The 24,245-nt window shown below is 32.2% G+C and overlaps 5 protein-coding genes across 7 annotated transcripts in view; 2 read left to right on the plus strand and 3 right to left on the minus strand.

Moving 5' to 3' along the window:
- Nucleotides 1-4,008: 4,008 nt before the first annotated feature.
- The window catches only part of LOC126673163 (elongation factor 1-delta 1-like), a 36,019-nt gene continuing 15,782 nt past the window's right edge, over nt 4,009-24,245 (plus strand). The window contains exons 1-8 of one of the 2 annotated variants that reach the window (XM_050367160.2): nt 4,009-4,116; nt 4,342-4,456; nt 4,532-4,648; nt 4,745-4,838; nt 5,044-5,164; nt 5,286-5,399; nt 5,586-5,747; nt 5,855-6,073. In XM_050367160.2, the coding sequence (XP_050223117.1) occupies nt 4,371-4,456; nt 4,532-4,648; nt 4,745-4,838; nt 5,044-5,164; nt 5,286-5,399; nt 5,586-5,747; nt 5,855-5,856 (696 nt within the window). In that variant the 5' untranslated portion in view covers nt 4,009-4,116; nt 4,342-4,370 and the 3' untranslated portion in view covers nt 5,857-6,073. Of the gene's footprint in view, nt 4,117-4,341; nt 4,457-4,531; nt 4,649-4,744; nt 4,839-5,043; nt 5,165-5,285; nt 5,400-5,585; nt 5,748-5,854; nt 6,074-24,245 lie in introns of those variants that run through there. The other variant, XM_050367161.2, reaches the window with a different exon arrangement.
- LOC126673162 (UPF0235 protein At5g63440) lies at nt 6,627-9,340 on the minus strand. Its single transcript, XM_050367159.2, has 6 exons — nt 9,099-9,340; nt 8,745-9,013; nt 8,479-8,575; nt 7,689-7,777; nt 7,504-7,572; nt 6,627-6,936 (listed from the first exon to the last, which is right to left on the minus strand). The coding sequence occupies exons 1-6, from the start codon at nt 9,211-9,213 to the stop codon at nt 6,877-6,879; spliced, it is 699 nt and encodes a 232-aa protein (XP_050223116.1). The 5' UTR covers nt 9,214-9,340; the 3' UTR covers nt 6,627-6,876.
- LOC126673165 (60S ribosomal protein L17-2-like) lies at nt 9,699-11,794 on the minus strand. 2 transcript variants are annotated; one of them, XM_050367165.2, is made up of 7 exons: nt 11,655-11,794; nt 11,505-11,541; nt 11,350-11,390; nt 10,921-11,151; nt 10,722-10,824; nt 10,519-10,586; nt 9,699-10,131 (listed from the first exon to the last, which is right to left on the minus strand). In XM_050367165.2, exons 1-7 carry the CDS (start codon nt 11,655-11,657, stop codon nt 10,066-10,068), a joined length of 549 nt encoding a protein of 182 aa, XP_050223122.1. In that variant the 5' UTR covers nt 11,658-11,794; the 3' UTR covers nt 9,699-10,065. The 2 variants fall into 2 exon arrangements, with proteins under 2 accessions (XP_050223122.1, XP_050223121.1); XM_050367164.2 differs by lacking the exon at nt 11,655-11,794 and having other exon boundaries at nt 11,505-11,550.
- LOC126673158 (SWI/SNF complex component SNF12 homolog) lies at nt 12,610-15,087 on the plus strand. The gene is made up of 2 exons (XM_050367156.2): nt 12,610-14,659; nt 14,806-15,087. Exons 1-2 carry the CDS (start codon nt 13,116-13,118, stop codon nt 14,873-14,875), a joined length of 1,614 nt encoding a protein of 537 aa, XP_050223113.1. The 5' UTR covers nt 12,610-13,115; the 3' UTR covers nt 14,876-15,087.
- On the minus strand, nt 20,643-22,408 carry LOC126673159 (cytochrome P450 94B3). Its single transcript, XM_050367157.2, has one exon. It carries the CDS (start codon nt 22,276-22,278, stop codon nt 20,776-20,778), a length of 1,503 nt encoding a protein of 500 aa, XP_050223114.1. The 5' UTR covers nt 22,279-22,408; the 3' UTR covers nt 20,643-20,775.

Here is a 24,245-nt window from a genome sequence, read left to right on the forward strand (position 1 = left end):
AACCTGTAAGTTGTTCGGTCCAGTTTTATATTCAAACCCAAAAGTTCAAAAATCGGGTCAAAACTTGATTGAATCGGAAAATAACCGATTTATTGCTATAAACGAATGAATCCGGTTTTTAAAAAACTGCTTAAAACGACATAAGTATGTTAGCGGGACTACATTTTCTCTAACCTGTTTTTTGTCCCTTTTATGTAAGATGGAATAGGAGATTTTTCTTTTAAAATAAAGTAAAAATATTAAACATTTGCTATTATATTATTTAAAACTACAAATTCATGCCAGTCTACCCAATTCTAGAGCTATTTTTTGAATTCTTTTTATGCCCTTATGATACTATTCACATTCTTTTTATTTTAAACATATTTATTTATTATTTCAAATAGTTTGATAATCGTTCTTTAAAAAAAGTGGGCTGTATGATTATTCTCTAAAAAGATGGTTTATATAATTGTTCTCTATAAAAGTGGCTGATATAATTGTTCTCTAAAAAAAGTGGTTTATAATTTATTTATTTTGTCTATCAATTATATTTTTATTTATAAAATTTTAAATTATTTTATTTTAATAATTGTTAATTATATTAAAAAATTGCTTATTAATAATTTAAAAAAGTGATTAATAATTCTTGTTGCTGTTGCTAGTACGAGAAGTCCATGATGAATGTGCAATATGAATGGTTGAGACTTGGGTGGGCCACACTCCTCTTGTTTTGGAACTTTGATTGAAAAAGATCAGACGATTAATACTAATAGACAACACAAACCACTAATTTAATTTGCTTCGGTTCTTGTTAGGATAAGTTCAGCTAGGGGTGTGCACGGTTCGGTTCGGTGCGGAGTGTGATTTGTCAAAACCGAATCAAACCACCCCTAATTAATAAAAACCAAACCACCTATTTCGGTGAACGGTTTTTCGGTTCGGTACACCGAATTTTCGGTTTTAACTGACCGAACCGAGCCGTTTAACCGAAATTTTAGAAGTATCAAACTTAAAAAAAATCAGAGCAGAGACCACAAATATGAAGAAAAAAATCAAAACAGGAGAACACAAATCTGAAATTAATCATACAAATTCAATAATAATTCAAACCAAATTCTCCATAGGTACAAATTCAAAAGCATAAACTAAAATATGCCTATCACTCAAGAAATAAGAATTTTGATAAAATAAAAACTCAAAATTCAGAGCATAAATCATCAACTCATTCGGCGACCCATGAACGATCTTCACTCTTCTCCGATCTTCAATCATCATCTGATTACTCGCCTGAATTTCACTCTCCTTCGATATCACGAATATACAAAAGCCATGAGAGAGCAGAGTGAGGCGGAGATAAAATGGGTGTTTGGTTCAGCCTTTTGGTGGAGTTTTTAGCTTTTGCTTTTCAAAAAGCTCCACTAAAGTGTTTGGTGAGAATTTCTAAAAGTTATTTGGAGCTTTTTGAACCTCTAACAGCTGCTTTTTGAAAAATTCCATTTTGGAGTTTTTTACCAACAGTTGATAGCTTTTTTAATATTTTTAATTACTTAGACAAAACCACCCTTATTAGGATATATTATTTTTTAATTTATATATAATTATTTAAATTATTTTTAAATTATCTAATATTATTTATTTATATTAACAAAACTATAACTTAATTATTTTTTAAAATAAATCACAAATTTATCAAAAAAAATATCTAAATAAGTTTAAACTAAATGTTCCTTCTTATAAAAAAATAATTTTTAATATTTTTATTAAATATTATATAGAATAATATATTTATAAATTAATAAATAAAAATAAAAACTATACCCTTTACAGCCATTTTATATATAAATAGTAAGAGCTAATCCAATATCACCAAACACGTATGGTCTATCAGCTATCAGCAAACAGCTAACAACTATCAGCTATAAGAAACAGCTAAACCAAACATGCCCAAAGCCATGAGAGAGCAGAGTGAGGCGGAGATAAAGAAAGATGGAGAGGGGAAAAGAAAATTAGATAAAAAATGGAAGAAATTGCAAGTTTGGGTGAGGATGAGGGTGTGCGGCGGTGAAGTTATGTGAAATGTTAGGGTTTTATGCTTTAAGACAGTATGTATAGTGTCTTATGAAAATTAAAATAACCCCTATTAATGATTCGGTTTTTTTCGGTTCGGTGACCGAATTCAAAAAACAAACCGAAACCAAAAACCGCAATTTTTAAAAATCATAAACCAAACGCTCCATATTAACTATTTTTTATTCGGTTCAGATCGGTTTGGTTCGGTTCGACTCGATTTTTCGGTTCGACTCGGTTTTTGCTCACCTCTAAGTTCAGCCGTCAGAACGGCGGTGGTCTGTGCCTTTTAGGCTCTGATGGGAGCAAGTCCACGTGCTTATTATAATTCACTCATTTACTTTAACCATAAGCACTTGTTTATGCTTCATGCAAAATGACATTATTGATATGTTCTTTTTGCAATAAATTAAAGTCACGTCTTATATAATTTGCAAGTTTTTTTGGCTAAAAAAATAATTATTCCTAAATTAATTTTAATGCAGAAAATCTTATACTCCCTCCGTCCCACTTAAGAAGGGACATAGCCCTTATGCACATAGATTAAGAAAATAATAACTACTCTTGGCTTTTTTTATTTTACCCCTATTAATTATTGTCTTATAATTTGTGTGTAGAGTATTAGCTTTAATTATAGAAAGAGAAAATGAGGGTATAAGAGAGAATTCCTTATAAAATGGCACAAAAATCATGAATTGGCCTTCTTAAGTGGGACAAAAAAAATTGAGATATGTCCCTTCTTAAACGGGACGGAGGGAGTAGTAAGGAGGAATAGGATACAATACCAATTTAAAACAGCAAAACTTGTTCTCCGATGTTCACACCTCTCTTACTGGGATATAAATATTAATGGATCATCTACCCATATTTTGTATCCCGATTACAACAACATGATTTACCTTTTGAAGTTCGTATCTTTACCATCAAGTTACAAAAATGTTTACGTATTACTTACTTGAACGGGTAAAAACAGACCATAAAATTTTTCTATATAAATCACCTTATAATGAAATTTTAAATTACCTTTTCTATTTCGTTAATATTACTTCTTTTTATTTTCTTTCCTCTATAAAAAAATGTTGACTTGAGCGTCAGAGCGAACATTCGGAGAACTTTTTCCGGCGCTATTTTTGACAGTTTTTTGTGGATTTTAGGTAATTTTTCCAGCATAAATTTTCCACGGAATATTGGTAATTTATCGCTGTTTTATTAATTTAAATAGTATGTTTTTCATTAAAAATAACTATAGAATTATAATCCTAAAAGGGGACTAAAATCTTAATCAACATCCACTGTATGGGTTATTAGACAAATATTAGATGAATTTTTTGAGTTTTTTTATTTTATCTCAATTAAAAATAAATAAATATATTATAAGTGCTAAACAAATTATAAAAGATAACAATTCTACAATCCAGTTTATTATCGGTTGATGCATGATGCTATTGTTATCTTTTTCCAGTGGAATCCCGGCGGACACAGTTCATTTTTAAAACGCATGGTAAAAAAAAACCCAAACCTCTACGACTTGTTGTATTTTTATCCAAACTTTTTAATTTTTACAATAATATTCAAATTGTATTTTTTTATTGCAATGATAGCCAAATTGATGGCTAGACTTGTTGTTTCCAATTAAAATATTAGGCTATTATCATTTTTTGATGTATAATAATATAGTAAAAGTTTCAAGAAATAGTAAAAAAATTCAAAAAAATTCACATAAAAAATGCAATTTAGCTATTATTGCAATAAAATAATGAATTTGGAATTATTACAAAAATTAAAAGGTTTGGATAAAATTACAACAGCTCTTTAAAACCATGGTTAGAACTTAGAAGTTTAAAAGCGGTATCTAAAACAAAAAGTATTAAAATGTTTTAAATTCTAAATATAAGGGCTAACTCAGAAATTATTCAAACAAGTTACTAAAGAAACAACCTAAATACGTAGTGCGCGATACACACAATCATTTCTCACTCTGAATAAATACTTGTACCTTACCTCAAACCCTAGACCTCTTATTACTTCGCCCCGCCTGATCGGATCTTCTCCGCCTCTACATCGCCGGTAAGAACAAAATTAAAGATCTGCTACAGTCTCTCATAGCTTATACTTTCAGCTATCTGATTCGATTTCAATTAATTGTGTTGCAGTTAATTAGTTTGAATGTTACAGATTTAGTATAATAAGTTAGACATTAGTGAATTGAATCTAAAGTATGCTGCACTTGAGATTATTATAGTTTTCAGAAGTGCTTATTTAATTGCTGTTTAACTTCTTAATTGATTGTAGGAACAATCCACATAATATATTGTTAGAAAATGGCCGTGGCATTTAACAATCTTGGATCAGCTGCTGGTCTGAAGAAACTCGATGATTATCTTCTTACACGCAGCTACATTACCGGGTAAGCTTTATGTTCATTTTCTTCGCGGTGTATGTATATTGGCAATTTATCGTAATTGATCCCTGGTATTAACAGGTACCAAGCTTCAAAAGATGATGTTACAGTTTATGCAGCTCTTTCAACAGCTCCGTCATCCGAATATGTGAATGTATCACGGTGGTTCCACCACATTGATGCACTCCTGAGGCTTTCGTAAGCTCCTCTACCTACTTGCGGTTTTATTTTTATTTGCAATTTCTTATACAATTGACTTGTTATTGTAAGTACATAATTTGCTTCTTGTATCAGGGGTGTAACTGCTGAAGGGTCAGGAGTCACCATTGAGGGATTTGCTCCCGTCGCTGAAGAGGCAGTTGCTACACCTCCTGCTTCTGATTCCAAGGCAAGTGTTGTTCTTTCTTTGTTGAAATTGTTTGTGCAATTCATGTTTCCCTGTGAACCTGTAGGCTATAATTTTCAGTATTCTATTATGATAAGAGTATTTGTTCTAGAAACTTGAAACTCTAATAACTTTGTAAGGCTCATTTGCGTGCTGTGCTTGTGAAACAATCTATTGTTTTAATGTGTGACGTAAAATTTGATTACAGGCTGCTGAGGATGACGATGACGATGATGATGTGGATCTGTTTGGTGAAGAGACTGAGGAGGAAAAGAAGGCTTCAGAGGCACGTGCAGCTGCTGTCAAGGCATCTGGCAAGAAGAAAGAGTGTGAGTGTTATGCTTGAGTTGTTTTTGAATCTAATACTATTTTTGTGGCGATTTATGATAAGGTTTTCTTTTAGTATGGTAACTGAAGCATGCTTATTAAGTGCTTTCTATTTTTTATCAGCTGGAAAGTCATCTGTATTATTGGACATCAAACCATGGGATGATGAGACTGACATGAAAAAGCTTGAAGAAGCAGTTAGAAGTGTTCAAATGGAGGGGCTTCTTTGGGGAGCATGTGAGTTTCATTAATTTTAGTACGGTTGCTAGCCTAGGCAGGAATATCAAATTTGGTTTAACTATTTATGATTGAATAACTCTCTTTCCTTTTGATTCTGAACATGATCCCAAGAACATTGTATTAATGTGCATATTTTGTAGAAATGTGTTTTGTTGTGAGTAATATTCTATGTTTTTATTGCAGCTAAGCTTGTACCAGTTGGATACGGTATTAAGAAATTGCAGATCATGATGACCATTGTGGATGATTTGGTGTCTGTGGACACTCTGATTGAGGAACGCCTTACAGTTGAGCCAATTAATGAATATGTCCAGAGCTGTGACATTTTTGCTTTCAACAAGATATGTAAGTCAATTGATTCTTATGTGGTATTTGTTTTTCATGTTACGTATTTTCTGAGGTATCTCATTGTTGCCATATTCTAATTTATGTATTTTTGATTCTTGTTGCAGAATTTATGGATCCGTTGAACTGGGCAGAGGTGGAGGCGGAAAAGATACTTCTTTTAGGAATATCGGGACAAAATGATCAATGTATCTTTTATCTGCTTTCTAGTTTTGTTGCAAGAACCTGATTGAAGTATTATTTAATTCTGATTGTGATTTTGGCCCATGTTATTGTATTAGTATTGTGTTAGTGATGATCTCATTAAAATCAGTTTTTTGAAATTATTTTGAGCTTGTGAAATTATGTGCGCCTGTTAATCTTTTCTAAAATTATTCAAGCTAAAGGAGTCAACAAATGTCTCATTAGTAATTACTAATATATACTTTTTTCAGATCATTACCAGTATTATTTCTAAAAGATTAATTAGTACTACATTCAAGTTATACAAGTACAGCCATAGTAACACTAATATTGTTAATTTTACACTAAATCAAGCTAAACAGGATATCTTACACTAATTAATCATTTACATTTAGAATATAAACTCAAAAATCTACAATTTTATATTTTTATAATATAATAAAAAAATCTTGTTAGTTGAGGTTATTAATTATATATATTATATGTTATTTAAGTGTTAAAATTTAAAGTAATGGTGATTATTGTAATTTTTATAAAATGAACTATCATTTTATTCATTTATCAGGGAAAAAAACTCACGACTCCCCAACTAAAATATCCCCCACTCTTTGATCAATAATTAGGCAAATCTGATGAGAAATATCTGTTGAGTTTACATGAGCTCAAGTTTATGCTTGAGCAAACTCTGGCATGAAATGATCAATGCAAAAGAGAAATTCCATGTTTTACATTTGCCAAATTTATTTGTCTTGCCCGATTACAGGAAAATTTCTGTCAAAATCAGACCAGAATACAAGATGAAAACACACTTGCATATTCGTTTTGATGCTCAACAGCCAGCTTAAACTCCAGATTTACATTTCAATTATCTGCTGATCACACATAATTCTTGCAGCTGACAATTCAAACAGTGATATAACTCATTTCAGATTATGCATTCATAGCTTCAAGGTTGAACAGCTTCCAGAAGTTTCTCATATACCTGTCTAGCCGATAAATCCTCCACCTAGTACAAAATCTTGATGTTAGCCAGCTACAACAAACCTCAGAGTCTTGGATACAGAGTTTCTTTTTTGAATAAATGACGTCAAAAAATGAACTTCTAGTATTGATAGAGTTCCTAGAGCGACCCTCAATTGATTCAATCAATGTCATCATAATTGATGGATTCATATTTAGAACAGAGCTAATTATGTTATAGGCGTAAAACCCCATTAAAAAAAAGCCAAAAGGCATATCAACCTACCTATATAAACCTAAGCAATTCATGTATAAGATGATAATTTTAAGTCCAGTAGAATGTTGATCTAAGAAAGTCTACAAGAGACCATAAAATCACCTCGAACAACACGAGCTACTCTTTGAAATTAGAAATTGAGGTACAAACATGCCAACCTGTATGTTTAAATGAGTTCATTTAAATAGATACGCTACCATAAAGCACCTAATTTGACATGTACACTTTACATTTATTTCTCAAGGCATCAATGAAGTCACTATCAGCAAATTCGGATCAAACTCTTAACAATTGTGGTAAGACGAGAAAAATTAGTGCATTCTTTATTCAACTTACAACGAGGAGCTTTGATTTATTGTTCCATCCCCTTTGAAGAGTCATTTGGCTCAATCTCAAGCCCAACACCTGCATGACATATGAATAAGATAAATCAATCTCTAACAATAGATGATTAAGACTGCTTGTTCAGTTTTAGTAGCCTCACAAATAAGACAAAGGTCAATATATGACAGAAACCATACTTTTCCCATGAATTCCAAAAGCTCATTGTTAGCTTCCCCACGAGCAGCAGGTGCAGCCACAGTAACACGAACATCATCAGCATTTACTCCTGGTAAGATAAGCAACTTTATTCAGCACTGGGGTCCTTTTTTTCATCTACTTTACAGAATCTATTCCCTCTATGGAATCATAGAACATAAAACTGTATTGTTACAGATGACAAGACATATTCGGTATTTCATTCTCCTAACATGTGACTTGCATACATTTCATTCATGCCCTACTGTAGGCTAATACAGGATTCAATGTGTTATCACTATAGAATATTCCTATTTTGCATGTGGAAATTCTACATTCCATACTCTCACCTCTTACCTATCTTTCATACATGTTCCAGCAACCAAGACTTTTCTTTGATTTCTAAAGGCAGTGACTTCATTCTTCCCTTCCTCACTCCTCTTTCTAGTGTCTTCTTAACATGGATAAATTTTGCATGCAGATCGTAAGTACGTAATATTGTACATAATTTGCCATGCTTGTGTTACAGTTGAGCTGAATATTTAAGCCCCAAATGCTTCTATGCACAATCTAGCTTCAATACTTAAAATTAAAAGGACACTGAATCTAGTCAACTCACATATATGCTGGAAAAAGACAGATACAAAAGCCAACATGTCACTAACAAATTGTTTTAAATCTATTTAATCATGTGTTATCAATCCCAAAAAAAAGGGTGGCCTTCTTTTATTGCAAGCAACATATAGTAAAAAAGAGATGCACATTGAACTAGTGATTGAACAATCAAATTACTTGTTATCGCTGAGCGTTGTGCACGGTCTTCCACTTCAATAGCTACCTGAACAAGTCCTCCTTCTAACTGTGATATACATGGCGGAACAGGAGCATCCTATATCATATCGAGAACAGTGTATAAGACAATCCATAAAATAAATGATTTTTTCTGTGACCTGTGGCTTTTATGAGAGACAGCTGACCCTCATTTACATAAACAAGGAATCTCAAATCATTAAATCAATATTTTTAAACAACTCCAAGCCTAAAAAGAAATGAATTACCTGAGGATTAGTTTCAGCAGCAATAGTGCTGAGTGCGCCATCAATAATATACAAAAAAGAAGCAAACTCAAGATCTTCTTCGGCACGATAGCAAACAAAAAGCCCACATCCGATACAGTTCATACGAAATTGCTTCTCGAGTTTGCCTTCACCCCGTTTCAAAAGAACCTTTCCAGCCTCACCGACGTTCAACCTAGCAAGATGCTTACTCTTGTCGAGCACATAGGCTTTGTCCGTCTTCCTTTTCGGCATTTTCTGCAATTGCGTATCTTATACCAAACATAATTTAGTATCACCATTACAAAAGCAAAGCAACTATGCGGTTATTTTAACCAATCGTGAGTGGTTAATTACCTGTAATGAGGACATGAGAGCTGCAATGTTTGCAATAATAGACGAAGAGATCGGAGTCTGGTCCATCTGGAGCTGCGTCCTCGCTCGAGTACGTGTGCGTCGTTCTTTTCGGCATCTCACTCGCCAGTACTCAGTAGGCCTCCTCCTCGTCTAAAATTCTGTAAATAAGCTGTAGAATTGAATTGGGTGCATAACTCAGAAAAACTCCCAAACGACACCAGTTTTTCCTTGTTTTTGTTAAAGTATCTCTTTTAACTCCAGTCTCATCAAAAATTTCAATTCCTTATTTTTAATTTTGATTTTCTTTATTAATTACTTAATTTTTGAATACTTTTTTTTAATAAAATGAAGTATTTAATATAATAAGATTGTGTAAAAATTAGATTAGATTGTGTTCAATGAATTATATTAAATATTATACATATAAATTTTTGCCAATTAAAATGAAGAAGAGAGTTAACATTTCAAATAAAGCCTAACAATAGAATAGACCCCCTCTATTTAAAACTCATAGACTGTTAAACTACACACATATAAATAAAAATTCCATATACTCTTATTATCATTTTAATTATAGGATAAAAATAACACATTATTAAATAATATCAATAATATAACAGAATTAACTAAAATTTGTAATCATCAGTCGGTGAAAATCTTAAATAAACCTAGTCCACCACGTCATCAGTAAATCATCTATAGTGTCATAGACAATCAATCTACTGAAGAGTTGTTCTATATGTTTTTGCTGTACTTACACATCATCACATTCACGAATAACATGTTACGAACCCAATAGCGTAAAATTGAAGTACCATCAATCAAATATCAAAATTCAATGGTAACTATCACGCTTTCTGTTTACACCAACGGTCTAATCAAGTATAATTAACATCTAAACAAACATCTCAGGAATCAAACTCAAGGCATCACGATCAAGACTGTTTGTGTTTGCTCTACTGTTTTTTCAGGAGGATGCTCCACTGTGTAAAGCTTGACCCTTTGTTTTCCTTTGCGCCAGCTGAGTTTCGGGCTGCAAAACCAACAGAGTCTCTGTTAAGATACAAGAACCAACCAAAATAATGACAAAAAAATTCAACATCCTTTATATGACTGCAACGGTAACAATTTGAGCAGTTGAGCTAACTTTAGGCTTCCATCGCAAGGTTGCGAAGTTAATAGATTTGATATTTATAACGTAGAACATTTGTGATTTGATCTGGCTTATCCGTTTGCTTCCATTATCAAAACTAATTCACCATCTATGGGAGTCGCTTCAACATGTAAGTTCCATTTGTAATTTAACAAATGTTCATTTAATAGGTTTAAAATATTATTTGAGCATTTAAACTAAAGGCAATACAATAAAATTGGCTCCAAGGTATGGTCAAAACACCTACTTATCAGTTAACAAGGTTACCTCTTTCTTAACAGCTTCTTCTTTTTCTGACAAAATCAACTCGATGTGGCATGGTGAGGATGTGTAAGCTGCCAAGGACAATTATAGCGCAGTATTAAGTCAGCTAGCTTGAGTAGAACTGATTTTGTTTCAAAAGTGAACAAAGAAGCAAGAGGAAAAGGGTGACAGAGTTATAAAATCCATAATGGAAAGAATGTACTCACGGTTAATCCTTCCATGGGCCCGATAAGTACGGCGACGTTGTTTTTGAGCTTGATTGACTTGGATGTGAGAGATGTAAAGTGAATCAACATCCAAACCTTTAACCTGGATGAGCAGACAAAACATATAAGACTTGTAAGAACAACTATGATCTCAGGAAGCAGTATAAATAAAACGTCTGAGACAGAAAAAAGGAACAACCTCAGCATTACTTTCGGCATTCTTGAGCAAATCTAGGATAAAATTTGCAGATTTAACAGGCCAGCGCCCTTGTCCATTGGAATGGCGGCTCTTAGCCTGGGCAGTTCGCCCAACACCACGACAGAAGCGTCGGAATGGGATAGCTTGTTTGTGTGCTAAAACATCTTCCAGATACCTTTTAGCCTTCGCCAGATGTAACTTCCGAATTGAAAACGCAGTCTCTCTTGTATTCTAATGAACCAACAATGAAGTGAGAACATAATTAGAAGAAATGATTCATCATTAGAGTATCATGAACTATGAATCAACCAAAACCTATAACACTAACAGTATCAGATTAAAGAACTTCTGTCATCAATTCATCTTGATCACAATAACTTAACTATTTGCATGAACCAAGGCAACAGAAAATAATGACAGAAAAATTACCTTAAAATGAACTCGTAAATCACATCCCTGTGCTTTGCAAGCTGAAACATATAAACAGCATCAAAATAAATTTTCATTTTTTCTATCAAGTAAAATCAGAAACTAACAATTAAAAGATATACAAAATTCAAAACTTAGCATTGTTATGCACTTACATTTGGTGGGGTTATCAGGTTCTCTCGAATACTTCACCTGAAACATAAATAAACAAATCTCATAAGAAATAAAAAAACCAAACCAAAAAGCAAAAAGAACGAAATTTTCTCAGTTTTATTTCCTTGAAACACAAATGTTAAAGTACCCACCATTGCTACAATCTCTCTTTATCTCTGCCTGTGACAAAATTGAGATAGAAGATGCCGAAATGTGCTATATTATGCGAGTTATAAACCCTAATAAAGCTTGCTGCTTTTTGGTGGTGACTTCAGTGATCAGCTTAGTGACAAATGACTGTATCAGGGGTAGTTCGGGCCAATGATAATTTTGTTTGGGCTTGAAAGGGTCCGACCCGATTGATTTCGAATTGAATTATTTAAGAAATTGTTTCTACGTCGAATTATTGTACATTCGTCGCGTCATTCGCGTAACAAATAATAAGGCGTTTTCCATACTAAAATATTTAATAAAAAAATGTTTGAAGATTCTTTATTACAAATACTCGTCGGTTTGATATAAAAATGACGTGATACAATCGTTAGGTAAAATAAATACCCTTTTACGTCATTAGGACAACAAATATAAATGGATAATGGTCACGCCGATCTTTTAACTTGTGATTCGGAGCAAATAACTCATTACTAGCAATTATATTGATCAATTAAAAATAACAACCTTTATTTTTTAATCAATTAAAGATGGTGACAAGATTTTTATTTAAGGGAGGCCAAATGCACTACATATAGGAAGATAATTTTTTATAAATAGAAGAAAGAAAAATTCATATTAATTTAGATAATTTTAAAAGGTGAAAAGATCAAGGTCATCCCAACCCCCTCTTTTAATTATTAATTACAGATAATATTTTTTATTTTCAAATCAATTAAAAATAAAATTAGATTATTTCGGTCTCTAAAGTTGTTCTTATAGTATAAGTTTGTCCTCAATTTATCAAAAAATATATTATACTAGTATTTTTAATTGATTAAATTGATTAAAATAATAAAAAATGAGTTATTTAATTTTAAATAATAAATTTAGGGACCAAAGTGGCACTTTAATAGAAAATAGAGAGCAGGGAAGAACATAAAACAGAAAAATCCCAAAAAAAAGCTCATCTTTAGAAGAATAAAACCAAAGCATAAAGACATAATTTTTCAAAGTGAAACAGAATTCGAAATGCTGAAAGTGTAGCATTTTTTCATTACAATGGAGCTTTTACTGTTTCAAGAACTCTAATTTTGTTTTCTCCGGCCCCTTATTCTTAAATTATGTAAGTATTTGTTCACATTCCAACTCATTAGATTCAGCATTTTGCTTTTATCAGATCAGTATATCACCACATTTTAAGATTATGCTCAAGTAGTGTGTTTCTATGGGTTCATTTGTTTTGTTTTGATAATTTAGAATTAGGGTTTCGAAGCTCTGTTTCAAATTGTTCTATTTTTCTCTCTCTCTGCTGTTTAGGCTGATTGAAAATGCTTGGTAGGTCTGAATTTAATAAAAGATTGGTCCTTTTTAATTAATTCCAGAGTCTGGTTTTTCGTTTTATGAGGTTTTATTTGGAGTTCCCGAAGATATTGTGGTTTTGTGAGATATAAAGTGTGTAAATGAATAACAATAATCCTGCAAAAACCTTTGGGGTAGGGATACCGTCTGCATTCGCCAATTCTGGCGCGCTACCGCAGTCTATACCCTTGAATAATCAACCGCCCCACCTTCCTTCCCAGTCGCAACCTCAAACGCTAGGTGTACCTGCATATCCGGGTCACTTTCAGCTGTCTGAACCCCAATCTAAAGTATTGGGTCATTCACAATATGTACAGGCCGCTCAGGCTCAATTTCAGTCTCTGGTGCAACAGAATAACCAGTCCGCTGTGCAGCACCAACACCCTAGTGTTAGTAATGCTGCTGGCGTATCATCCCCGACTGTGTCTTTATCTGGCTCTGGAAGTGCCAAAAGGGCTAACCCGAAACCTCCTTCGAGGCCTTCAGGTGGCTCATCCAACACCAATACAGCTTCACCGTTTAAAACCATGGAGTTAGCCCCAGCTGCACATAGAAAAAAACAAAAGCTTTTTGAGAAGCAGATTCCTGATAGTGTAGCTGCAATTCTGCCAGAGTCCTCACTTTATACTCAAATGCTTGAATTCGAAGCTAGAATAGATTCAGCTTTGGCGAGAAAGAAAATAGATATTCAAGATTCGCTTAAAAATCCTTCCCGCATTCGGAAAACACTTCGTATGTATATTTTCAACACTTTTGAAAATCAAGTGCAAGGAGAGAAGAATAATGCAGGGCCTCCTTCTTGGTCGCTGAAGATAATCGGGAGGATATTGGAAGATGGGAAAGATCCAGTACTGGCTGGAATGCCACAAAAGTCATATTCAAAATTTTCATCTTACTTTAAAAGAATTACAATATACTTGGACCAGAGCCTCTATCCAGACAATCACGTGATTCTGTGGGAGAGTGCTCGATCACCTGCACTTAATGAGGGCCTTGAAGTGAAGAGAAAAGGAGACAAGGAATTCAACGCAATAATTAGACTAGAGATGAATTATACTCCAGAGAAATTCAAGCTTTCACCTTATTTATCAGAGATTCTCGGAATTGAGGCAGAAACACGTTCTAAAGTTTTAGTGGCATTTTGGCATTATATCAAGTCTAAAAAGTTGCAGATCCCAAATGATCCATCCTTCTTCATGTGTGATCCTCCGTTAAAGAAGTTATTTGGAGAAGAGAGGGTGAAATTTGCAATGGTCTCTCAGAAAATAAGTCAGCATTTAATTCCTCCACAGTCTATTCATTTGGAACATAGGATAAAACTATCAGGGACTTGCCCGGCTGGAACTACTTGTTATGACATTGTAGTTGATGTTCCTTCTCCATTGCAAAAGGACCTTGCTGCATTTTTAGCAACCACTGAGAAGCACAAAGAAATTGATGCGTGTGATAAATTAATAAGTGATTCTATAAAGAAGATATGTGAACATCGAAGGAGGCGGGCCTTCTTTCGCAGCTTTAGTCAGTCTCCAGCAGAATTTATTAATACGTTAATTGCTTCTCAAAGCAAGGATCTAAAGCTTGTTTCTGGAGATGCGAGTCGTAATGCAGAAAAGGAACGCCAGTCAGGCTCTTATAATCAGCCATGGTAAGTTTTTATTTAATCATCAAAATTGTTACTGTTAGTTTCTGTTGCCATTATGTGCACTTCCAGCAGAGCCATATCCAGGAAAATGGCATTTTGACTCTAGTGGTGCTGGTATTGACTGTTTTTTTTTTCATTGGAATCATTAGGGTTGAAGATGCTGTTATTCGCTACCTGAATCGCAAGTCGGCTGGAAATGATACTCCTGGAAGCACTTGATTAACGATTGACAAATCTACAACAGATGTCTTGAACTGCAAGACTTGTAATGCCATTCTGCTCCTTTCATTTTTATATTGATATTGTTGTACTTATGTAGTTAGATTTAGGAATCTGTATCTGTTTTTTATGTGGCCTTAAGATGGGAATTCTTTGCTCGGGTTGTAGTTCATAGTTATATTTCATGAGAAAATGCATGGTATGTTGTTCTATATCAATATGTGCCACACAGTAACTGTAGTACTGGAATGTGACACATTTTCCACATCTATCATCCTTAACCTTATGTTTCTTAACTTTGGATTTTTAATGGTTAAAGAGTTTTGATTTTGTTGAACTATAGACTTTTTACACTTCGGTTACCTTCATTTCGTTTTTTTATACTTTGATAACCCAATCTTTATTTTCTCAACAATAGAAGGTTACTCATTGAATTTGACTTAAGTAGCAATTTGCCCCTTCAACTTGTAACCAATGGGCAATTAACACATAAATTAACTTTGTTAGCAAATCAATACACGGACTTGATGATTATGGACAATTAGCCCATTTTGGCAAATTAACTTACAAGCTAAGGGGGCAAATTGCCAACTTAGGATACAATTAACTTACAAATTAAAGCGGCAAATTGCCAATTTAGGATACAATTAACTTACAAATTAAAGAGGCAAATTGTCCATAATCACCAAGTTCGTGTACTGATTTGCACACAAAGTTAATTTATGTGTTAATTACCCATTGCTTACAAGTTGAGGGGGCATATTGCCACTTAAGTCCATTGAATTTAGACAACCTGTCCTTTATATGGCCGATGGAAAATTATGTGGCATCCAATTTCTCCGTCGCCACATAAGCAATTTTTGACAGGAATTGTGATAATAACCTCTTGGTTTGTAAAAATGGAAGTTGAATTATCAAAATGAAAATGATGGTAACCGAAGTTAAAAGCCTATAGTTTAGTAACCATTTTTGTTTTTCCGATTTTTGTATTGCGATTCTTTCCCCTGAGATTGTTGGGTCTTGCTTTGGCTCTGTAAGATTCACCTTAGTTTGTTCATTGTTGCTAGACTTTTTGGTTTACAATTATTTTTTCTGAATTTCATGTCATTATGCATTAGACTTTGGTAGTAACATAGCTCTGCTCTGAGCTCATCAGAGTAAGCTTGACAGTCGAATCGAATTGAGATTGTGTTTCAAAGGTATGAACTGTTACTCACACAAGTTACGATATTGAACAGACAATGCAAAAGATTGGTTGATCCAATATTTTTATGCATTAGCAATATTTGGTAGAATTTCTGGAAATAATAGGCAAAATTCTTAGGCCGGATACATACGTGACCCCTCGTATTTGTCGAGGAAAATCTTTCAGTCCCTTTCAAGTTCAACCTTATAAGTACCTGAACTAATTAATTTTATCCTTTTTAGCCCCCGATTGCTAATGTGTATTATACACTCGTCGACTGAATGTGAAAATCCAAATTTTTTACTGTAAAAGTATTGTACTTATGTTCTATAATTTTTATAAAATATTATTTACTTTCCTTAAATTGTAATATACTAGTACTAGTTTAGATTGAATATGAAAATAGCCAAAATCACATAAATTGAAATTTTTGTTGTAAAAGTATCTTTCATTTCCTATAATTTTATGACTAAAATTTTCCTACAACCATTGACATGACATCTGTTGATAGGCCTCTTTCAATACATTTAATATATCTATAAAATTATATTTTTAGTTCCTATATTTTATATAAAATATGTCCATACAATTTATGACTTCTAAAATTACAAATTGAACAATAATATGTTTATTTATTTCCAATTTATAATCTTTATCTATATTTTAGTTTTTTTAGAAGGTTGTGTTGCATATAATAAAACGATAGTTGGAATGAAATTAAAAAATAAAATTAACAAAGATTATTAAATTAGTTAATTAAAAATATTGTTTTTTATAATTTCAACTAATAATTTTAGATAAAACATATATTTCATCCATTTTTATTTTTTAATTATGATAAGTTACACTTAAATAATTTTAGATAATTGTTACAATTGTAAATTAAAATTTAGACTATATTATTATTAATGTATGAGTTAATTTTCACTCATGATAAAATGTTAACAAGAATTATAGTTTTAGAAGTATTATTTAGGAAAGTAATAAAAAGAATTACTCTAAATAATTAAAATATAACTTCCAACTAAATATAGGAACTAAAGTTATAATTTTGTGGATATATTAAATGTACTGAAAGAGACCAATCAACAAGTGCTATGTCACCAATGAGCTATACCTCAAATGATATAAGCGCTGAACAGTAAACTGTTAGGTTGTGGGTTCGTTTCCTCCCACAAGCGCTCCCCCTTCCCCAATTATAAAAAAAAATAAAAAAAAATTGCTATGTCAAAGGTTGTAGGAGTTTTCTACAAGAATTTTTTTTTATTTGAATAGAAAAATGCTAGTCTAGATTGAATGTGAAAATAGTCAAAATCAAATAAATTGAAATTGTCTAATAGTAAAATCAAACTAAATTTATGATTCAAGCTGAATAAATCAAACTGAAATTATTTCTGAGTTTTTTAGATAAATACCAAAAAAAAAAAAAAAAAAATTCTCAAGAATACTATCTCCAATTTTTTTTTTGAAAATACAATTTGTACTTTTTTTTGCAAAAAAGACTTTTGTTATTCTCAAAAATATTTTTTTTAATCTCAGAAATACGATTTTGGTTTCCTAGCGGTATACTAACACCGTTGGTTAACCAACAAACAAAACTATTATAAATTTAAACCTCAATTTCTATTAAACTAGTTGAAAATTCTATTATAAACCCCTCCTCCTTCATCACCGCAAGAGCAACCGTCAAATAAAACCTAAATCGTCTCTTTTTAAATGTAAAATTATTGATTAACCATTTGTTAACTAACAATGTACTAAAAATAAGGTCATTGGTGTCCCTTTAGTACACCATTAGTTAAATAGCAACAAAATAAAATTCAACAACAGTTAACTAACGTTTTTATTAATAATATATTCAAAATAACGTTTATTACAAGTTATCCAACGGTTTATCTAATGTTAACCATTGGTTATCCAACACCCAAAAACATAACAATTCTCATAAGCATTTTTTCAAACACTTAGAGTGCAGGCAGCGCAACACCAAAAATCGAACCACCACCACACCACCACTGTTGTTCACAAAAGAAAAACCAGTTAACTAACGATTGGTTAAATAGCAACAAAATAAATTTCATCACAACAGGTCCGCTACCTCCGGCAAGGACAACCAGTTAACTAACGATTTTATTTATAATATATTAAAAATAAAATTTATAACAAAGTTACCCAACGGTTTATCCAGTGGTAACCATTAGTTTTTTAACACCCAAAAACATTACAATTCTCATAAACATTTCTTCAAACACCTAGAGTGCAAGCTGAACATTGATTCTATCTATACAACCATGACAATATACCACAAATCTCCACAATGAACCCAACAAAACTCAAGAATCCAGCCACAACAAAGAATAGAACAACCCCAACTGGAAACGAAATCGGAGCCCCGTCGGACGGCTATTCTAAGTAGAGTATGCCATGGAGGCCGTAAAGCAAGGCTCAGCGGCAATTGGACTCCGATCTAAGACTCACGTGGTTCTCGCGTGCGTTAATAGGGCTAATTCTGAGCTCTCGTCTCTCCAAAAAAGATCTTCAAAGTCGATGACCACATCGGCGTTGCTATTGCCGGTCTCACTGCCGACGGTCGTCTCACGTAGTTCAACAGTTGCTTCCTCTCTGTTTACTCTTGGCCGCCATGACTTTTTATTTGAAGAAATTAGGTTATGAAAAGATTAGAAGAGCATTTGATATTTGTGTAAAATCAAAAGTATAAAAATCAAAAAAGAAAAGAACAAATTGTAATTTTTAAAAGAGAAAGATATGAATATAATTATCTAATTAAATTGAGAAATTGTAGTATTTTGTCTAATTAACTCATTATTTCTAGAGACAAATATTGTGGAGTGCAAAAAAAATTATCCAATTTTTTGTGGCCCCTTAATAAAGTAATGAAGAAAAAAAACCATATGAAAACTTGTGGACTAAAGCAATAAAAGAGGTCTCAAATCATGCAAATATTTAAATTAAAAGACTTGAATTTTTCAAGGCAGCCTTAAAAGGATAAATGTGGGATTTTAGAGATTCAATTGAATACAAATCATTTCAGAGCTTACCACTTGCGAATTGGAATGGGTTATAAAATCATTAAAATAATGTTAAGTTGAATGCATGGTTAGATTTGAAAAGTAGTTATAGACTTAGTAAAGGTTGCCAAATATCAACCAACGACATAAAAGCTTCTACAGTCAGTGAAGAAATATTTTTGTATAAGCTTTTGAATAATCAATCTTGATCGTTAATTTATCCTAATTTTTGCAGAAGCCCTACCACAAAAAAAATCAGCAAAAATTATTAGAAGCTTCTTACAAAAACAATAGAAAATTATGGTGTTCCAATGTCATCGATTCAAAATTTCAAACAACAAAATTTATTAATTTTGCTTTTAAATTGAACACAAAACAATAACTTTGTCCATACCAGAATAAATTTTATACTTCAAAAAAAAATATAGAGAGATCAAATTCTAGCCAAGTATTATGAATAAAAGGAGAAATTCTTGGGTAGACCGAGTCTACCACATCATCCGTAAACTAAATTACTCATAATACAACACTTTATTAAAATAATGGCAATATCATAATATCACCATTAAAATTTGAAGGGTTAATTGCAAATTTATACACAAACTTAACCCTAATTTGCAATTATAACATAAACTTTAAAACTTGACAATGTTAGTAACCAACTTTACACTTTTGGCAAATCGATACACCAAACACGAAAAACACTAACGTGGACATTGTAATATATCGCCATGTGTCGTTGTGTGATTGGTCGGTGTACCAATTTGCCAAAAAATGAAAGTTGGTTACTGACATTGCCAAGTATCAAAGTTTATGTTATAATTGCAAATTAGGGTAAAGTTCGTGTATGCATTTTCAATTAGCCCAAATTTGAATGTATTTATTGCACAATTATTCATATCAATACAAATTTTTTCTATATTTATCTTAAAATTCTAATTGACTCGAATTCATATTATTTTATATTCAAATATAATGATTGGATGTCAAATCATTTGTACAAAAAAATCAATTAATCATATCATAAATTATAGGCAAAATAATTATATCTATTCATAATTATGACCAATTTGACAAAAACAAATTGACAATATAGTCCATCAATTGTATATATTTTGTTAATTACATCCAAACAATGAATAAAAAAGATTAAAGATCTTATTGATAAAAATAAAATTTATTTAAGACTCCTAACTTATTTTTATAATAAATTAGTTTATAATTGAAGCAAAAAATTTAGAAATATCTATCTAATTTTATAAAAATTTATATAGTGTTTTTAAAATATTTTTATTATTATAAGATTCCTTATAAAAAATATATTTATAAGAATTTATTACAAAAATAACTTAAAATATTAAATTATATTTTATTTATCAATTACAATATTCATATATTTGCTTATTGAATAAAATTATCATAACTTGCAATATTGAGGGACCATCAAAACTATTTTCTAAGAATATTTTTGTTAATTTAGGCATAATTATGGACATATAATATTATTTTACCTAAATTATTTCATTAATAATTATAAGCATGTAGAAATAAATTAAGCAGAAATAATGCTTTTGATAAAAGCCTATTAATTTAAAAGTGTGCATTGACAATCCCCATTGTTGGAATTTTGTCAAAAAACTATTACTCATTCATATACAAAAAGCTAACTAATTCATTGACATTTTTCAATTCTGATTTCTTCTCTTGACCTTGACCTTCAAGCCACCAGCCATATGAGCCGTCAATAGAGGCACAAAAACCGGCTGGTCCTCACTAACCGGTTTGATCTCGAACCGCCTCAAAATGGTAGCCACCACGTACTTCATCTGTATGAACGCCATTTCCTTTCCAAGACACACCCTTGGACCAGCTTGGAACACTGGAAACTTGAACGGACTGACCGCCTTCAATATCCCACTGCCGGTCAGTTCATCAAACCACCGGTCCGGTCTAAACTCAAACCGGTCTTTTCCCCATAATTTCTCCATTCTCCCCATTCCGTAAGGGAAATAAGTGACTCTATCTCCTCTCCGAACAAAAGTCCCGTCCGGCAAGATGTCGTCGGCGGCGGCATGTTTTGAGTCCCATACTACCGGAGGATATAACCGCATTGACTCACATAAACTCGCTTTCAAAACGTTCATCTCTTTAAGTAGCTCGAAATCAATTGCCTTGTTTTCACCGTTGTCGTTTAGTAACGTTTCCACTTCATTCACAATCATTTCCTCTGCGTTTTGATTCTCTGACAGCAACCAGAAGAGCCACGTCATTGCTGATGACGTGGTGTCTCTTCCCGCCATAATAAAACTAATCACCATATCTCTAATAATTTCATCATCGTGTCCAGCTGATAACAATCTTGATAACAGATCGCATTCTTGATCATTTTCAAGAACCTTCGCTTTCTTATTCTTGACGATTTCAAGAACCGAGTCATGAACGATCTTCACCGATTCTTTGAGTTTCTTTTCAATTCCCATGTTGAACATTCGTTTCGTCTTCCACACGGCATAAACAGGCGCTGCTCCTCTCATGGCGCTGATTTCCGATGCGGTGTCGAATGCTTTAACAAGCGGCGGAATCGGACGTGAATAATCTAAGCAATTCAACTCAGTGCCTAAAGAAACTCGGCAAATAATATCTAAAGAAAATCTTCTCAACACGTCTTGTAAATCAAGAACATGATCATTATCGGCTGCATCTTCCATTAATGGTATTAAACGATTCTCAACTTCTTCTTGCAGAATTTTGATCACGAACTCTCTTAATGATTTGGTGCTAAACTCATGGCTAGCGAGTTTTCGCTGAGTTGACCATAACTCACCATCAACGTTAAAAATACCACAGCCGAGAAGGTCTCCAAGAATTTCAGTGAAGGGTTTTCCTTTAGGGAAGTTACTGAAATTATTCTTGAGCATATGCTCAACATTGGCTGGATTAGCAGTGACAATAGTACGGCGGCCGCCGAGTCGCTGAACTTCAATGGTTTGACTGGGTGAAACCGATAAAAGATCAGTATACCAGTCCAGAAGACGGTAACGATTCTTGTAGAAAGATATTAAACATCCGATAAACGGATAAGAAGGAGGACCATGATCATGAGTTTTCTTGAATTCTTGAAAGAGAGAAAAAAAGAAAGAAAAAATGAAAAACCCTAAAGAAATAAAGATTATGAGAAAGATGAACATGATGGGATTATTTGGATTAAGATTTAATTCAAACTGTTCTTAATGCAAATGATGAAATAATTTAATGTCGGGTTGGTTGAAGAAATGAGGAACAATATGTAGATGTATTTATATAGAATTTGAACGTGTGGGTGATTTGGAATCATGAACTGTGTAGGTGATAGTGAAAGGGGTGACGAAAGTTAATAAAAGGAAACATATAGGCAATTGATTCACATGTTTTTTAAGCTTAAAATAGAAAAGCAACTACAAATTAAGGATAACAACTGATTTTTATTTTGTTTTTTTAAAGGATTATCCTCAAACTATTCTAATCTCAAAAAATAATCACAAAAATTTAGACATGAATTTCTAATTATATTCAATGCTCAATTTCATAAAATAGTCACAATTTTTTGTTTTGTTTTTTTTAGAATAAAAGAAAAACAAATCAATAAAATTATAAGTGATACCCTTAACTTATTTTTTCATGATAAATAAAAGTGAGATTTTTTAAAAAAATTAAAAAAAGGGTACAAATAAACTTTTTCCTAGGTCATGGTATAAACGAAAAAATATTATAAGGTGGAGGTTTTTTAAATAATTAGGCCTTTAAAAAAAATGGATTGCTTTAAAATTATACTCCCTCCGTCCCACTTAAAAAAGGGACATATCCCTTTTACACATTTAAAAAAATAATAATTACTCTTGACTTTTCTTATTTTACCCCTATTAATTATTGTTTTATAGTTTGTGTGTAGAGTATTAGCTTTAATTATAGAAAGAGAAAATAGGGGTATAAGAGAGAATTCCTTGTCAAATGACATAAAAATCATGATTTGGCCTTCTTATGTGGGACAAAAAAAATTGAGATATATCCCTTTTTAAACGGGACGGAGGGAGTAATTAATTAAAATATAAATTTATAAACTTATGTATTTTATGGTGAATCAATACAATCTAATTTTAAAATTCATGAATTTCATGTTTGATAAGTTTGGGATTCATAAATTTCACAATTCACGAATTTAAAATTCATAAATCTCACATTCCATGAGTTTAAAATTCATAATTTTAAAATGTGCCTTTATTAATTCTCAATTTTATATAGCATGAAATTCATCATTCAAGGAAGGATATAGTAAAGTCTTTGAGAGTGATTCATGAAGAGTTCCATCTTGGCCTAAAAAAATTCCTTTTTCGCAAAGGACGGCACCAATAACAAATTGATTTCAAAACTCCTATATAAAATCTCTACCAAATTGATGGATGAACTTCTTTTTTTTAATGAAATGTCATTTTATTTGTTAAGTGGGACTTAAGTCAATACAAAAAGAATATATAATACATACTCGGTTTGCTTATCGCGCAAATAATACGAAAATACACATGATTTAAATCTCAAACACGTTATAACAGTTCAAATGGGTCGACATATTGCATACATCTATAATACAGGTGACAGCTCCATTATTTTTTCCATAACATATTTTTAAAACTATTAAAATACACATTGTAAGTAGAAAAAGTTAAAAAAAACATGTCGATCATTCAGCTAGTAATGTGTACAGTCTGTATAACTAAAAAAAAGTCCCATAATTTTATGTCTGCTTAACCTCCTACTGCATTCTTTTTATATCAGCTTAATTTGGTTTTGGTATTTCATATTTTAAAATAAATAATATCTTTGACTGACTAAATAATTTTAAAATGAAGTGGAAAAACAGTATTAATTAATGAAAAAAGTGAATAAAGTAGAAGATAATTTGATCAGAAAATTAAAAGCTGCTGGCCACAAGTTTAGCGATGTCACTGTCAGCAGATATGAAATGATCATTGAAATTGAAACAAAATACGGCGCCGTTAAGAGATGAAACGAGTGTAATTATATACACGATTTGGCCACGGCAAGGATTTGAAGGTGACATGCACTAATAGTAACGGATCATGTATGTATAGTTGTATACTCAGCTGCTCACTCTTAAGTC

This window comes from Mercurialis annua, linkage group LG3 (genome assembly GCF_937616625.2).
Source record: "Mercurialis annua linkage group LG3, ddMerAnnu1.2, whole genome shotgun sequence".
Classification (NCBI taxonomy): domain Eukaryota; kingdom Viridiplantae; phylum Streptophyta; class Magnoliopsida; order Malpighiales; family Euphorbiaceae; genus Mercurialis; species Mercurialis annua.